This window comes from Diabrotica virgifera, chromosome 1 (assembly GCF_917563875.1).
Source record: "Diabrotica virgifera virgifera chromosome 1, PGI_DIABVI_V3a".
In the NCBI taxonomy this organism is placed as follows: Eukaryota; Metazoa; Arthropoda; class Insecta; order Coleoptera; family Chrysomelidae; genus Diabrotica; species Diabrotica virgifera.
The window spans coordinates 254051107-254069515 of record NC_065443.1 but is presented as its reverse complement, the minus strand read 5'-3'; the positions used below and the strand labels follow the sequence as shown (position 1 = coordinate 254069515).

At 34.2% G+C, this 18409-nt stretch overlaps 1 protein-coding gene across 2 annotated transcripts in view; it reads right to left on the bottom strand.

The window, feature by feature from the left end:
* Positions 1-861: 861 nt before the first annotated feature.
* The window catches only part of LOC114334230 (opsin, ultraviolet-sensitive-like), a 96531-nt gene continuing 78983 nt past the window's right edge, over positions 862-18409 (bottom strand). For both annotated transcript variants that reach the window (XM_050648930.1, XM_028284265.2), the window contains exons 6-7: positions 4859-5121; positions 862-1532 (exon numbers count right to left, since the gene is read on the bottom strand). In XM_050648930.1, coding sequence (XP_050504887.1) covers positions 1430-1532; positions 4859-5121 — 366 coding nt within the window. In that variant the 3' untranslated portion in view covers positions 862-1429. The remainder of the gene's footprint in view (positions 1533-4858; positions 5122-18409) is intronic.

The window sequence follows — 18409 nt, the reverse complement described above, 5'->3', positions numbered from 1 at the left end:
GTTTAGATCTTTGCAGCTTGTTAAAAGAAGATCTACATTAGGTAAGCAAAGAAAGAGTTTTAAAAAACACAAACTAAAGGCTGTTACAGCAGATGCTCAAAATTTTGTCCGTTTACTTCAACACAATAAGCAATATGATCTTTAAACATTTGCAATACATTTTACAACAATGCTGGCTGCTAAATACTTACTACTGCTAAATCCTAGCTTTTAATTCCTGAATATTGGTAGGCTTTGTTATGTATGAATTTTTTAAGTGACCCCGTAGGAAATAGTCTAAATGTGTCATTCGATAATACCACACCTTCCAATTCAACTTCTGGGAAAAGTCTTTTTGAGTATTTTGAGCCTATTCCTTAACCTGTCGTACAGCAGGTGGAGCCATAGACATAATATAATACCTCTATGGTATTATTGATATTATTTGGTCTTCTAATCCTTTTTAATTATGTCTGTGAGTGAAGCCATATACATATTGGCTATCGGTGGAGCTCCATCATGTTGCAGCCAAACATTGTTGTTTGGCTGCAAAGGTGTTTGGGGTATTATTATTATCTAAAAATTTTAATTATAAAGCCAATGGAAACTACTTATTTGGATTTGGCAAACCAACTTTGAATTAGAATTATTTTTTTTCGAATTTCCCCTGTTCCAGTGATCCCGTACATCAAAGTTTGTCCGACTAGACACCATTAAGCTATTAACAAATTTTCAGCTTGCTATTAATAAACTTTTTTTGGTACGCGGGATCCAGGCCTATAAATTTTTTCTGGAGCTTGATAAAATTAAGTCCTTCCGCAACCTAAATTCGTTATAAAGTGTATTATTTTAAGTTGTTTTATGACTGATAAAAACGACATATTTTCAATAATGCTGTGTTTTATTGTGTTCCTTTGAAAAGGAATAGTTTTGGACAAAAAATATGCGTATGTATATATATAGAAATATTAAACGATAATAGTAAAAAATTTTTTAGTGTAACATCCAAAATTTTACAAAAAATATTATTTTATAAAAAATGTATTTATCTTCCAAAGAATCAAGAATGTTTATGAGTTGTGAGTTGTTTCTTTTTTTAAGTTTTCATATCTATTTGTCCTTTTGACTCTAGAAAATGAAGGCCTAGTTCTCTGTGGTTGTTAATTATAAAACGTTGTTTTAACACATTTACTTAGACTTTCAAGTATTTCACATGGAGGAAATTTCCAACTTAATCGAATATTGTGACTTTGGCTTTGGTTTAAAGTTTTTGGCAAATATTTCTTCCTTGAATATGAAAGGTAAGATACGTGACAGACATATTTCAGTATATATACATCTAAAAAATCACTATACAATCATAATATAACCAGACATTATTTCATTGACATAGCCAAGTCGTCATCATGGTTTTGTTGAGAAGTAAAAAAATCAGTCAAATTTTCAAATATTATGCTGTCGATGGTGGAGGTGAAGAGGTCTCTGTAACCGTTGACTGTGAATCAGATTCTTCTTTTATGGCCAGCCAGGGAAGCCGTTTCTGTAGTTCAATTCTGAAAATAAAGAAAAGTACCTTATTGTAATTAACGAAATATAAAACAAAGTAATTTTCAATTGAGTGCATCGTTTAAAAGTAGGTAAAATAACGAAAGTAGGTAGTTATGGAAATGTAATAATCTCTATCCATAAAAAGAGAGAAAAAATCAAGTGCTGTAATTATAGAAACATCGCCCTACTTAAGACGGCATGCAAAATCTTATCGAACATCCTATTTTAAGTAGGCTAATACCTTTTTTAGACACTTTCATAGGGGGATCTCCAGCTGGGTTCAAAAAATAGATTCATAGTATCTTTTTCGTGAATCTATGTTAAGCTTTGTCCATAAAATTGTATAATTTTCAGTGATATATTCAGAAATATTTCTATTCTATTCTATAGATCAACCATAGATATGTGCATTCAGAAGAAACCAAATATATGTGCATAACCGACAAAAAAGATGAGATACGATATGGCAAAATGTAACAATAGACCCTTATAACTTCGAAAGAGTGAATAGTTTTAAATACCTCGGAGCGACAATCACCGCAGATAACGATATCACGAAAGAGATCTTCTTTTTCTTTTTGTATAGACATGACTGTCTGTTTTTTTTCAATGTGCCTCTAGTACGTTGTCGTTCCATCGTTTTCGTGGTCTTCCCACTGCTCGTCTTCCTAGTAGGGAACCGTCTCTCGCTGTCCTTACTACTCTATTTGTTGTCATTCGGCTTATGTGGTCATTCCATTCTCTTCTTCTGTTTCTTACCCAGTTATTAATGTTATCCACTTTGCATCTCTGTCGTATATCTGTACTTCTAGCTCTGTCCCATAGAGTCTTACCATCGATTTTTCGAAGAGTTTTCATCTCCGCTGTTTCTGCCGTTGATGTCTTTATTGGTCTAATGACTGTTTTGTAAATTCTACCTTTCATTTCTTTTCCGATATTTGTATTTCCCCATATTGTGACATTCAGTCAACCTGTGGCTCTATTTGCTCTATTCACTTGATCTTCCACTTCTGTTTTGAGCCTTCCGTGGCTAGATAGTGTGATGCCTAGATATTTAAACTCCATCACTTTTTCTATTATCTGACCTTCCAGCTCCAATTTACATCCTATTAGATATGCTGTTATAACCATGCATTTTGTCTTTTTTGGGGAAATTAACATGTTAAATTTTCTGGCGGTTATGTTAAATTGGTGCAGTATACGTTGTAAATCATCTTCACTTTGAGAGATTAGTAAAGCATCGTCTGCATAGCAGATTATTTCAAGTTGTTTTTCTCCCATTTAGTATCCTTTTTTAGTTCATACTTTTTTTATTATTTCGTCCATGATCAGGTTGAACAATAAAGGACTCAAGGAATCCCCCTGTCGTATCCCATTGACGGCTTCAATTGGGTCAGTTAGTTCATACTACACTTTTACTTTTATTGTGTTGTTCTGGTAGATGTTTTCGATCGTTTTAGTTATTCTTAGAGGTACCTCTATTGAGTGTAACAAATAAATAACGTCCTTTAATTTGACCCTGTCCAATGCTTTTTTAAGATCCACAAAACGATTTCTCTTGAACTTGCCTCATTATAAATATAGCGTCAGTGCATGAGCTTCTAGACCTAAAACCTTGTTGTTCTTCTGCTGATGTTATACTTTCATTCAATTTGTTTGTTATCGAAAGATGTACACGAAAGAGATAAAATGGAGAATTCGGGCAGCAAACGGATGTATCTACATGCTCCACAATACTGTTAAATCCAAGAGCCTAACACGAACATCAAAAATTAGGATACGTATATAAAAATGTGGCACTCTACTCAATATGGCATATAAAGTGTTGTCCAAGGTATTGTACAAAAGACTCCTCCCCTACGCCGAACAAATAGTGGGAGGATATCAGTGCGGTTTCCGTCCTAATAAATCAACAACGGACCAGATATTTACAGTGAGACAGATCCTTAAAAAAAACCCTAGAGTTCGGCGTCTACACCCACCACATATTCACTGACTTCAAAGCCGCATACGACTCCGTTAATAGAAATATGTAAACTTCTACTTGCCATGGTAGAATTTCGAATACCGTTTCATCTTGTCCAATTAACTAAACTTACACTAACAGGTGCAGAGAGCATGGTAAAAATCCAAAACGATTTCTCAAGGCCCTTCCATTGCAAAAATGGACCAAGACAGGGTGATGGAATATCGTGTCTTTTATTTAACCTTGCATTAGAAAAAATAATTCGAGAGTCCCAGATTACTACGAATGGTACTATCTTTAACAAATCAGTACAAATTGTCGGATACGTAGATGACATAGACATCATAGGTAGGTCCACAGAATCTCTGACTGAAGCATTTCGGTCGTTAAGAGCATCTGCACAGTGAATGTGACTAAATATAAATGTTCAAAAGACCAAATATATGTGTTGCACTAGGTCGAGCAACCCGACACCTACAAGAATAATAATTGATGACCTAGAACTGGAAGGTGTCGACACCTTCATATACTTAGGCTCGCTGTTAACTAAAGATAACAATGCCAGCGAAGAAGTTAAAAAAATAATTAATAGTGCTCGCCAATAAGTGCTACTATGGCTTAAGAAGACAGATGGCCTCAAAAATACCTAGAAAATTGAAATTGACTGTCTACAAAACACTAATAAGACCAGTGCTAACATATGGCTCAGCAACTTGGTCACTTACACAGAATGATCAAGAACTGCTCAAACGTTTTGAGCCAAAAATACTAAGACGAATATATGGAGGCATAAAAGAACAAGGTTTGTGGAGCAGGCGTTACAACTTTGAGTTGTATAGAAGTTTTGGAGAACCTGACGTTGTAAAATTCATTAAGGTAGCACGCCTTAGATGGATAGGTCATGTAATCAGATGAGAGGAAGATGCCTTAGTCAGAAAAGTTTTTGACCGAAGAAGGCCGCTAGGACAACGAACAAGAGGAAGACCGCGAGACTTAGGTACCAAGACAACCTAGAAAATGATTAGAAATCTATTGGAATTAGGGCATGGAGAAGAGTTGCTAGAGACAGGGGCGAATGGAGGATTGTTCTGAATAAGGCTTTGGCTCATAAAGAGCTGTAACGCCACTGATGATGATGATATAAAAATGTGATTAAATCGGTGCTCATGTATGGGTGTTAGATGTAAACACTAACAAAAGCAATGGAAAGAAAATTAAATTCAGATGTTTGGAGAAAAAAGCCCTCAGAAGGATCTTTTGACCCTATCATGATTAGAGTATTAACCAATAATAATGCTACAATATTTTCACGTGAAAAACTATGTTCATATGTCCATTGTACTAGGAAAATTCTAGCCTACTTACCTGTATCTAGGATGGCTTATGGCATACACATATGGATCTAGACAGGCTACCAGTTTACATGTCAACGCTGGAATCATAGAAACTCCTGGAGATAAAAGTGATTGATCCCCAAATGCTCCAATCAAGGCCAGAACAGCGTATGGGGTCCAAGAAGCTACGAACAGGAAACAGACTGTGATTGCTGCTTTAGCTATCCTCACCTCTGCCGATTCGTTCTTCAGTTGTTGATTCGACCTTAAGGATTCGACGTTCATCTTCTTAGCCTAAAAATAAGGGATTTCACAATAAAAAATCCAATCTTTAAAGTGTTTGAAAAATCAATAAATGTAAGAACAACTTGAAATAAAAAATGTTTAATAATGATCTATTCTATCTATCTAGGCCAGCATTTTACAACTCGGTGTCAAACGAAAAGAGAATCTTCAGACCTTTCTGCATGTCTGTACTCAGGAAAAATAATGATAAATTCAACGAAGAAGAGCTGCTTCAAACATGGCTAGAATATTTCTAAAATTTACCTAACATGCATATACATCAAGAGCAAGAACATGCAGAAGATATATACCTTGGGATTGACCTACCGGTAGAGGATACAAACATAGACTAAACATTGCAAGCAATTAACAAATTAAAGAACGCAAAAACTCCAGGATTCGAAGTTATACCGGCCGAGTTCCTTAAGTATGGAAGAGAAATTTTACATAGACGGTTACACAAACTAATATCACTTAGATGGAACGAACAGAAAATACCAACAAAATGACACGGAAGTGTAATAATCTTCATCCATAAAAAGGGAGAAAAAACCAAGTACTCTAATTATAGAGCCATCTCTTTACTTAATACGGCGTACAAAATCCTATCGAATATCCTATTACCCTTTGTTGAAAATTTCATAGGAAATATCAAGCCGAATTCAGAGAAAATAGATCGACCATCGATCATATTTTTTACTCCGAGGCAGCTGCTTGAAATGGGTGGAAATTCAAGAGAACTATTCGTAATCTCTTCATAGATTTTCGACAAGTGTATGACAGTATTAAAATGGATTAGATGTGGAATGCAATGGCAAAACTTTCAATTCCAAAAAAACTTATCCAGCTCGTTAAAATATGTGTAAATGACTGTAGATCCAGAGTACGGATAGGTAAATAACAAACTCTCAGAATCGTTTGAAATACGTAGTGACCTGAAACAAAAGACGCAATGTCACCTCTCCTTTTTAATATAATCCTGGAGAAAGTATAGGGCAGTCAATGAGGCTATTTGGCTCCGAATTCCATCCTACTACATCAATTTACTTGATATTTTCACAATAAGTAGAGAATAGCTCAAGACACAAAGTCTACCCTGTGCCGATGTGCGCTTTTATCTTGGGGGTGGTTTCCACCCTTACTCGGAGGTGTACAAATTTTTGGTTAAAATAACCACGGAAGTGGCTAGAAAACTTAATTTTAAGCAAAAACTGTTCAATAATTTTTTTTTGAAAACTCAATAATTTTTGAGTTATTCGTGGTTGAAAATTGGTCGTTTTCATTGAAAAAGACACCTTTTCGGGCGGTTTTTTACGAATACATTAAAATCTATGCATCGAACGAAAAAAACTATACAAAACATTTTTGTAGCTTATAAAAAAGCAAAGTGATCCTTTATGTATCTTCTAGTTATAATACAAAAAGAGATATGGTACGTGAGAAGAGTTTGTTTTTTGGTGCACGCTGAAATCGGTGTATTCAACTTGAAATAAAAGAGAAACGGTCGATTTTAGTTGTATAAGTCTACCAATACCTTTTGTAGTGACCAAAAAGACCTTTAGAATGAGCAACAATAAATGTCCACAACATTCAAAGTACCTAAGCGAGATATACTGCAAAAAAAATTGATGACTAATTGAATTTAAAAAAAATGTGAAGTACATTTAACCGCTCATCCAGCAGAATTTAAATGCATCGTTTTCCTTCTACAATACTTTTTATTATAGTGTTATTTCTACGTTCAAAAAGTTGGACGGGTTTAAAATGAATAGTTTTTGAAAAAAATAAGATCGAATTATAGAGCGCATTTTTAAATTTTCTTAAGAATCTTCCTTTTTCTCCATGTAACTCGAAAATGATAAGAGATACGAAAAAAAAAGATACCACACAAAAATGTAGGATTTTGTTGAATAAAAATTTTGTTTTGTGTTTTATTATTGTATCTCTTAATGCGCTCTATAAATTGATCTTATTTTTTTTCAAAAACCATTCATTTTAAACCCGTCCAACTTTTTGAGCCCGTGCGTAATACTATAATAAAAGGAATTGTAGAAGTAAAATGGTGCATTAAAATTCTGGTGTATGAGAGGTTAAAATATACGTCTCATTTTTTCTTAAAATACATTAATCATCAAGTTTTTTGCAGCATATCTCGCTTAGTTTGAATGCAATATACCTTTAATATTGCTCATTTTAAAGATCTTTTTAAGCACTACAATAGGTGTTGGTAACATTACACACCTAAAATCGACCGTTTGTCTGATATTTCAAGTTGAATACAACGATTTGAGCATGCACCATAAAAACAAACTATTTTCACCTACCATATCTCCTTTTATAAACATGGGCAGCTATAGTCAAACAAACAAAACACACATAACGCCGAAAAGACCTCCTCAAAATAGAAACAAGAAAGTAATATTTTAGATAAATATCGTTTAGAACTTTTGAGGAGTTATGCGTGTGGCTGGCCTCTACACAATGTAAAACTTTAGAGTCTAGAAACCCCAACGGGCGACCATGGTCCTCCAAGGGCTGTCAGCGGTCACCGATGATGATGATATCTCTTTTTATATTATAACTAGAAGATTTATGAAGGAACTAGTCTCTTTGATTTTTTATAAGCTACAAAAATGTTTTTCATAGTTTTTTTAGTTAGATGCACAGTTTTTAAGATATTTGCAAAAAAACATTCGAAAAGGTGTTGTTTCAATGAAAATGGCCAATTTTCAACCACGAATAACTCAAAAAATATAGAGTTTTCAAAAAAAATTATAAAACAATTTTTGCTTACAATTAAGTTCTCTAGCCACTTTTGTGGTTTTTTAACCAAGAAATTTTCTACCCCCGAGGTGGGGTGGGAACCACCCCCAAGATAAAAGCACACATCGGCATAGGGTAGACTTTGAATTAGGAGATAAGTGGAGGCTATTCCCAAAATTTCATTAAAATCCATGCAGTAGGATATATATATATTGTTGTGATCTTGATTATTGATATGAGATAATAATTTTATATGTCACTTAATTTAATCAATGTATTAATACTAATCCAATTAATTAACCAGATCACATATCAATATGTTTTCAATCTCAGGGCGAATTATAAATTAATTACTTACTTTCGTGGCTTCTAGTATTTCTTAATGGTTCCTAATCGGGATAGAAAAGAAAAGAGTAAAAAAAAATACACATATGGGTTACAATTGTAATCAAAATATTGTTTATTTTATTTAAATGGCAATCACTGCTTAATATTTGCTATATCTTATTATTCTTAAACATAACATTTATACATGGGAATCTTATTTTCTTTTGATTTCCAATTGAAAGTTTTTATTAACATTTAACTATTATGATTTATCAGCAACAATTCTATTTAAGTTTGATGAAGCTTTTCTGATATTATTGATTATGTTTTTTCAATTTTAAATGTGGTATTTACTACGAAAAACCCATACATTCATGTCCAAACAAATGAAACTGACCTTTTTCTGGTGCACTGAGAATGTCTTCACACAAGACCCGTTTCCTGCTATCCTTGGCTGCAATCAAAACCTCGTCCTGGCTTCCAGTAATGTTCTCCTCCGAAACTAGCTCGTATAGCTCTCGTTTCCTGCTTCTGTCGTGATGCTGTCTTCTACCTTTTTCGAAACTGCAATCAGCTACCGGGAACTCTTGGCTCAAGGAGGTTCTTTTACTCTCAACTTGGCCTACCTCTCGTTCTACGATAGATACTACACACTCACGGAACTACACCGGCTTTCTCACTCTCCGTACACTACCGTCTACTACTGGACTTCACTTCTCCCCAGCTCAAAACGTTCTGATCTCTATTTGTCATTCATTCCCCTCCTTTCTAAATATCCCTTCCAGATTCACAAATCAAAATTCCACCACCAACTCTCATTCGCAGTATTCCTCAAAACCAATTTTTAAACTTTCTAAATATGCTTAATGGATTTCAAAGAAAATAGTTAATTCCCATTCTAAAATTACTTTCTACTAATTACAAAATTTAATGATCTATTATCTACTTTCACTAAGTCTTCTTTAGCATCGGCTAATGATTGCACCTTCCGCGAACAACGATAATGACCTATTTTCGATTTCACTTTAGTTTTATTTTAAGCGCATTGTTCCGAGTATCGTTTTAATCACTTCTTAAAATTAAATATAACAATTTGTTGTATACAGGTTGTTCTAAATTTATATGCCCGTGGTTGAGAAAATTGAAAATATTTTATATTAAATTGAATTTTGTCTATAATTATCAAATTTTAATTTTCATATCAAATAGAAATATAACAAATCCCCGCCTTGTATTCGATAAAATTTATCTGCATTTTTACATAAATTTTCTCGAGGCAAAACCAACTCCCTGTATATTTCCTTACTTTAATCTACGTCTTATATCCTAACTTACTATCTACTTCATGTAATTCTGTCTTTTATTCGTGATATTTGTATACATCGTGAATATTATAAATTCCTCGGATCTTTTCCGAGTTCCTGTGCCTCAACTCATAACTATTTATCCCATTTTCATTATTCACGATGTACGGGCCTTCGAAAACAGGCATCAACTTTGCGCAAATGCCCCCAGGAAGATTTGATACTCGTAATGCCCTCACGAGTACTTTTTCACCCTTTTGGAAAGTCACTGGTCTTCTTTTTCTATTTTGTTCCTGTCTTTGGATATATTTTTCGTTGCTTCGCCGTAATCTTCTCTGTACGGTTTCAATCACCTGTTGATATTCTTTTGGCTCTTGGTCTTCCCATGGCCTTATCGGCAGTACACCCTTCATGATGTATTCTGGGGTCTCTTTTGTTACTGTGCTCGGAATTGTATTTAGATACCTTTCTATTTCCGCCATTTTCCTGTCCCAGTGGCGATGTTGACCATCTGTTGCAATGCGAAGAAATTTCGTCACTTCCTGTATGAATCGTTCCGAAGGATTACTCTGTGGATGCCTGATGCTGACAAAATTTGTCTCTATTCCTCGTTCTCGAAGTTGTCCCTTGAAACGATCATTTCGGAAATACGTTGCATTGTCCAGTAGAATCTTTTTTGGTGTTCCTACTATGGCTATAAAATTGTCGATTTTTCTTAATATTTCCTCCCCCTTTGTGGTGCGGCAACTATATAATTTTACGTATTTTGAAAACACATCCACCATTACCAGAATATGTTTGTTCCTTTTAGTGGTCATAATTAGATCGCTTAACATATCTATTGCTACAATGTCTAGTTTGTTTCGGGCTTCAATATTTTTGGCAACATTTTCGTTTTTGAAATTCCGACTCTTATATTTTTGACATACATCGCACTTCTGGGTAATTTCCTTTGCAATGCGGTAATCCTGTCGGCTGATGTAATTTTCCCTAAAAACGAGCCAAACTTTTCTGCTACCGATATGCCCATTGTCCTCATGTAATTTCTTTATTATCTTTTCGGCCAATGTCTGTGTCACTAAATATAGTTCCTTTCCGTCTATTCTCTTAAAATATATGTCATTTTCTATTTCCGCTCTTCTTTTCTCTCTTTCCTCTAGGTCTTCTTGATTTGTCCTTATCTCATTTAACGAATATATCCCTTCTTCTTGTATTAATCTATTTAGTCCCACCTGTAGAGTAATTGTTTCCTTTTTTCCGGTGTCCTCATCCCGTGTTAGAGCGTCGGCTATTATGTTGTCTTTTCCTTTTATATATCGGAACTCAAAATCATACTCCTGTAATAATAGAATGCCTCTATGTATTCTATTATTTACTAATCTATTCTTCATGATATGTACTAAAGCTGCATGGTCTGTTTCGATTGTGAATTTTGCTCCCAATAAGTAAAACCTCAATTTGTTTACGCAATATAGTACACTGGCAAACTCCAATTCTGTAACACTATATTTTCTCTCATGTGTTTTAGTCACTCGCGATATAAAACATATCGGCACTTCTTGGTCGTTTTGTATTTGAGACAGAACTCCTGCAAATTTTTGTATGGACGCATCAGTTCGGAGTATAAAAGGTAAATTGTAAATGGGGTGGTATATTTTCGTTCCTTTTGCGAATTCTCGTTTTAATGTTTCGAAAGCTTCCTCCTGTTCTTCTTTCCAATTCCATTTCATTCCTTTTTTAAGCAACTTTATCAGAGGGATTTCCTTTTGGCTCAAATCGGGAATCAGTTTTTTAAAATAATTAATCGTGCCAAGAAAACCTCTCAATGTTTTCAAATTCGTTGGTCTTGGGTATTCATCTATGAGCTTGACTCTGTCTTCGGATAATCTTACTGTTTTGGTGTCCAATTGAAAACCCAAATAAATGACTTCTTTTTGAAAAAATTGACATTTTTCAATGTTTAATTTCAATCCCGCTGTGTCCAATTCTTCCAGAATTATTTCTATGTGTTTCAGATGACTCTGAGTATCTTGTGAAAAAATTAATAAATCATCGATATAATGAACTATGAAATCTTCGTGGCGATTCAAAATGGTATGTAGAGCTCGGACGAGTGCAGCACAAGCACTCTGCAATCCAAACGGCACTACCTTAAACCGGTAGACAATACCATCAATAGAAAAAGCGGTGTAGTTTCTACACTTTTCAGCTAACGGTATCAACCAAAAACTGTGTTTTAAGTCAATTTTCGAAAATATGTGTGACCCGGTGATTCTTCCAAAAATGGCCTCGATGTTTAGAGGTGATTCATATTGTGATACAGTGTGCTGGTTGATATTCCTGGCATCTAAACATAATCTCAATTCTCCACTGCTTTTCTTTACTATCACAATCGGGTTAACATATGGTGAATCACATCTTTCGATGATTTGATCTTCCAACATTTTATTTATTTCTTCTTTCACCTCTTGTCGATACTTGTATGGAATCGGGTAAGTCTTTGATCGAAAATTTCCCAAGTTTTTCACCTCAAATGAATGTTCGTACTTTTTAGCCACTCTGTTTTCCTCATTGATCAAATTTTCGTAGTTTCGTAACATCAACCGCAATTCTTTTTCTTTCCCTTCTCCACATATCAATTTTCTGTCTTTTTTCTCAGATTCTTCACACATGTTTACCGTGCATTCTGCATCCTCGTTTGCATATACCTCCTCTTCAAATACCACTGTTTCAATCATATTCTTTTCACTTTCATTTTTTTGCTTTATTTCTTCTTCTCCTGAGCCCGTCTCTTCTTTTGAGGAATCCCAGGTTTCCTTTGTTTCTGATACTCTCAAATTTTCTTCTTCTGGGCTCAACTCTTCTTTTGAGGAGCCACAGGTTTCATTTTCTTTTATCTTTTTCTGACCTTTTCTCCTTTTTCTTCTTTGTCCTTGCTTCGCTGCCAAATTCATTTCCACTGTTTGTTCTTTACCTGATTCGTCCGTATTTTGTTTCTCATGTTCCTTGTCCTGTTCTTTTTCTTTTTCTTCTGTTAGTTTCATCGTATTATTTTTAAAATCTATCACTACATGTTTTTCTGCCAATTCGTCCACTCCTACTATCATGTCATGTGACATGTTTGGCATTATTACACATTGTAGTGCATACATATTCTTGCCCAGTCGTACCATTACTCGTATGCCTTCATTTATAGTTGCCAATGTCCGTTTGTTTGCGCCCACTAAATTTACCCTAGGTATTTTATAAATTAAATTCGTTAAGTTAACTTCTTCTATTAGTTTTCTGTTGACCAATGTTATTTCCGATCCAGTATCTATCATAATTTTAATTGGTGTCTCGTTGATAAATCCATCCACAAATTTTAAATTAATTCCATTTTTCTTTTCGTTGTTTCCTGCCAATTTAATAAACTCCTTGGGGTGACAAAAGATTCCTGTTTGTTTTTTTGTTTTTAGTGAGCGCCGTCGTGAAAAGACGCCGGTTGCTCATTGTTGTTTATATTTTCGTCATAATTTCTCTCTCCGTCATATTCTTCTGTCTGGGTATTATTTACCTCTCTTCTATTTTCTCTTGGTCTGTCGGATCTGTTTCGGTTTTCTCGATATCCCTGTTCATTTTGTCTACCATTATTTCTGTTTTCTTGATTTGAGCGTGTGGTGTTTCTATTCTGGTATTCTCGATTTCTGTCCTCATTCCATTGCCTATTTCTTTGTTCATAATTTCCTCTTCCGTTGTCTCTATTTTCGTTTTCCCTTCTGGGATTAAAATCTCGTCTTGTATAGTCCCTCCTATTTTGATTTCTATCTCTGTAATCTTGTGTTTCTCGGGGCCTGTAATCTTCTCGCGACTTTCTTGATTTTCTTTCTCTTAGACGTGATTCTCTTATTTGTAGGAATTGGCATAAACTATCTATGTCTTTGTAGTTTTGCAATGTGATATGGTCTTCCAGCGTTTCCTCGAAATGTCTTGCAATCAGTTCGACTAATTGTTCCGATGAGTAATTATATTGTAAATGTTTTGCATTATTGTAAATTTGCAAAGCATATGTCCTTTCTGATACACCCATCCTATCATTGTATTTCCCATTTTGCAATTCCTTGTTAATTTCCAATTGTTGGACTTTTCCCCAGAAATAATTCAAAAATTTTTGTTCAAATTGTTGCCAATTGCCGAATTCTTCTTCTTTACTATCGAACCATAGGCTTGCTTCATATTTGAGATGGTTTCTGATAGTTTCTTTTGCTGTTTCGAAATTTCCGATGTGCTGTATTTTCTTTTTCAGGCTATTTATGAACGGCACTGGGTGTAATCTTCTTACATCCCCGCCAAACCTTATCTTCACGTCATCTGTGCTATGTATAACCATTTCTCTTCTTTCTCCGACATTCTGTTGCGTCCTGTTTTCGGTGACTTGTTTTTCTATTTCTGTGATTCTTTTTTCCACTTCTTCTCTGTCTACTTGAATAGCATTTTCTAACTTATTTTCCAAATTTTCTAGTTCCTTTTTCTGGCCATTCGTTAACTCCTCCATTTTGTTTTGAATTATCATTTCTTGTTCTTTCATGTGGTCCTTCATTCTAATTTCTTGTTCTTGCATGTGATCTTTAATTTTCATTTCTTGCTGTTCTATCTCGTTTTTCATTGTTGTCAAACATCCTTTTATTTCCTTTTCATACTTTTCTATGCGTTCCTCTATTTTCTTATTGTTCTCTTCTATTGCTTGTTTTGTTTCCTTTTGGTTGTCATCCATTTTTTGCTGTGTTTCATCCATTTTTTGATCCACTTTATCCATTTTCTTTGATGTTTCTTCCTGATTTTTCTCCATTGCTTGTTTTGTTTCCTCCTGATTTTTATCCAGTTTTTGTTCCATTCTTTGTGACTGGAGTTGCATCATTTGTAATATTTTATCTATTCCTGATAATTCTTGCTGTTCTGATGCCATGATTGTCGTGTCTAAAATGTCTTCTTGGTCTGAATTATTCTCTTGATTTGAATGTTCTTTTTGTTTTTTGTTGTCTTTGCTTTGGCTTCTTGTCACAGACATTTGTTTTCAAGAAGTACTGTCCCCGCCAAATATGAAATTTTACTAGTATGTTACCAAGACGACTTTTTCTCACCCAAATATTATAAATTGTCAATAAATATATCAAATGTAATATCGTAAAAATAAAATATTAAATCAGTTATGTAAAATTTGTACCTAAAGAGATCTAAAATTTTATGTTATCAAATGTACTTATCTCACTTTTTACCACAGGCATATAAATTTTCAAATACCGGCTTTACTCTTTCTATCCTTCAAATTTGCCACTAGAAATACTTTCAAAATGCTTTCCACGTTGGACGACAGTTGTTGTGATCTTGATTATTGATATGAGATAATAATTTTATATGTCACTTAATTTAATCAATGTATTAATACTAATCCAATTAATTAACCAGATCACATATCAATATGTTTTCAATCTCAGGGCGAATTATAAATTAATTACTTACTTTCGTGGCTTCTAGTATTTCTTAATGGTTCCTAATCGGGATAGAAAAGAAAAGAGTAAAAAAAAAATACACATATGGGTTACAATTGTAATCAAAATATTGTTTATTTTATTTAAATGGCAATCACTGCTTAATATTTGCTATATCTTATTATTCTTAAACATAACATTTATACATGGGAATCTTATTTTCTTTTGATTTCCAATTGAAAGTTTTTATTAACATTTAACTATTATGATTTATCAGCAACAATTCTATTTAAGTTTGATGAAGCTTTTCTGATATTATTGATTATGTTTTTTCAATTTTAAATGTGGTATTTACTACGAAAAACCCATACATTCATGTCCAAACAAATGAAACTGACCTTTTTCTGGTGCACTGAGAATGTCTTCACACAAGACCCGTTTCCTGCTATCCTTGGCTGCAATCAAAACCTCGTCCTGGCTTCCAGTAATGTTCTCCTCCGAAACTAGCTCGTATAGCTCTCGTTTCCTGCTTCTGTCGTGATGCTGTCTTCTACCTTTTTCGAAACTGCAATCAGCTACCGGGAACTCTTGGCTCAAGGAGGTTCTTTTACTCTCAACTTGGCCTACCTCTCGTTCTACGATAGATACTACACACTCACGGAACTACACCGGCTTTCTCACTCTCCGTACACTACCGTCTACTACTGGACTTCACTTCTCCCCAGCTCAAAACGTTCTGATCTCTATTTGTCATTCATTCCCCTCCTTTCTAAATATCCCTTCCAGATTCACAAATCAAAATTCCACCACCAACTCTCATTCGCAGTATTCCTCAAAACCAATTTTTAAACTTTCTAAATATGCTTAATGGATTTCAAAGAAAATAGTTAATTCCCATTCTAAAATTACTTTCTACTAATTACAAAATTTAATGATCTATTATCTACTTTCACTAAGTCTTCTTTAGCATCGGCTAATGATTGCACCTTCCGCGAACAACGATAATGACCTATTTTCGATTTCACTTTAGTTTTATTTTAAGCGCATTGTTCCGAGTATCGTTTTAATCACTTCTTAAAATTAAATATAACAATTTGTTGTATACAGGTTGTTCTAAATTTATATGCCCGTGGTTGAGAAAATTGAAAATATTTTATATTAAATTGAATTTTGTCTATAATTATCAAATTTTAATTTTCATATCAAATAGAAATATAACAATATATATATAGGATATACCTATATAGGAATTCGGAGGTAATATCCTATTTTTGCTCCCATTGACTGGCGTCGTAATAAAAACTGGCGTAGTAATAAAAATTAAAACCGAACTACTGACAGTAAATGGACTAAAATTATTACTAGCATACGCAGATATAATTGATATTGTAGGAAACACAGTCACCAACGTGAGTGAGACTTACAATAAAGTAGAGGTATATGCAGAAATACTGATCTAAGGGTCAATGAAGAGAGCAAACAAAGGAGACGAGATAGAATAGGGCAAACTATTTCAATAGACCTGTATAACTTTAGTTTTAAATATCTCTGAGCGACAATCACCGCAGATACCTAACGATATCACTAAAGAGATAAAAGAGAGAATTCAGGCAGTAAACAGATGTATGCATAGCCTACATACTATTAAATATGAGAGCCAAAACGTTTAAAAGGTACGTATCTGTAAGTGGGTACTCCGCGCTCGGTGTAGCAGCTCCACATAGTGGATACGTTGATGCTCGCATGCCGTATCCATTTGAGCAGCTACACCGAGCACGGAGCACCCACGTATGGATACGTAGGTACCTTAACACGAACATCAAAAATCAGAATTATATGAAACAGTGATTAAACCGGTATGGGTGTGTGACATCTTTAAGTGCCATCTCTTCGACGGAGGTTGGCAATCATCATAGCTATTTGGATTTTAGAGACGGCTGCTCTGAAAAATTTATTTGATGTACCTACATCCGTACCATTCTCTCAGGTTGCGCAGCCACGATATTCTGCGTCTCCCTACGCTTCTTTTTCCTTGAATCATTCCCTGAATAATCAATAATTGGAGCAAGTTGGAGCAAGCATGGAAAAACTGGAACTCCAGAGCTTCTTCAAAAAATTAATATTCATGTCCCACTAAGATCAACAGGGCTGCAGTTAGTTTCCATTACCCAATCCACCGTACTAACTATGGTCTTAACAACTTCCTCACTAGAACTGACAGACTAGCAAACCAGCGCACCTTAACATTGACCTTTTTCAAACTTATAGCAAGTTCCTGAGTCAGGTTTTAGTAAACATTAACTAAGACTTATTGTGCTGTAAAAATAATAATAATAATAAACTCAAAAGTGACTTGTCTGCTTATGTCCGCCGACCACACTAATGAATGTCCTTAGGTATGATTATTTGTGTAATTTGTATTGGTAACATATTTTATTTATATTGAGAGTTTGTATTTTTTGTTCTCTTTATTGTATGTAATTTATATTTTAATCTATTGTTTTTTTTTCTGTAAATGGTTGTAACCGTATATAAATAAAAAAAAATAAAAAAAAGTTGTATCTCTCTCCACGTGTAATATGTCCGAGATATTCCAATTTTCTTGTTTTGGTGGTATTTAAGATTTCCATTTCTTTATTTATCTTTCTCAGAACCTCTTTGTTTATGACGTCTTCTGTCCACACGATATTTTCAGAATTCTTATGTACAATGTACACCCACAGCAGCTCGAATGATTCTAGTTTTTTTTATTGTGTGTGACATGGACACTGACAAAATGATGACAAGAAAACTAAGATGTTTTGATATAAAAATCTTCAGAAGAATCTTTGGACCTTATCACTACCCGAATGAGTACAAATGCCGAGGTCAAACAGATGTATATACAGTGCGGTGGAATAAGTGTTGCCCCCCACCTGTTAACTTGTTTATTTTAAGAATATAAGCAAAACGCTCGGACAGGTCGATTTTTAAACTAACCATAGTATATTATAGCATCAACGTTTCGAACTTTACGCGATCCCTCTTCAGGTGACAGGCATAACTTTGATTTTTTTAAATGGTAAAGTACATCATGTGACACCTCATTTAACAGCTTTTGAAATACTGATTTCAAAAATGTATAATACTTGAATCCTTTTTGAGATCGTAGGCGCAAAATTTCGGTCGAACTCTTTTTAAACGTATTTATTTTTTTCGAATTCTGAGAAAACTAATAAGTATTTTTGAAAAATTTAAACGCAGAATGAAAGATTAGATTATTACCGAGGGCTGACACTCCTTTAGAATAAACAAAATGTTTCTTTTAAATGATATATTTGACATTAAAAATCACACTAAATTTTCTCTTTTTTTCACCACTGTGACTTATTAAAATAAACATCATAGGAGTTCTCAGGGACTTTTTACGATCAAGAATACTGTAATATTTCATTC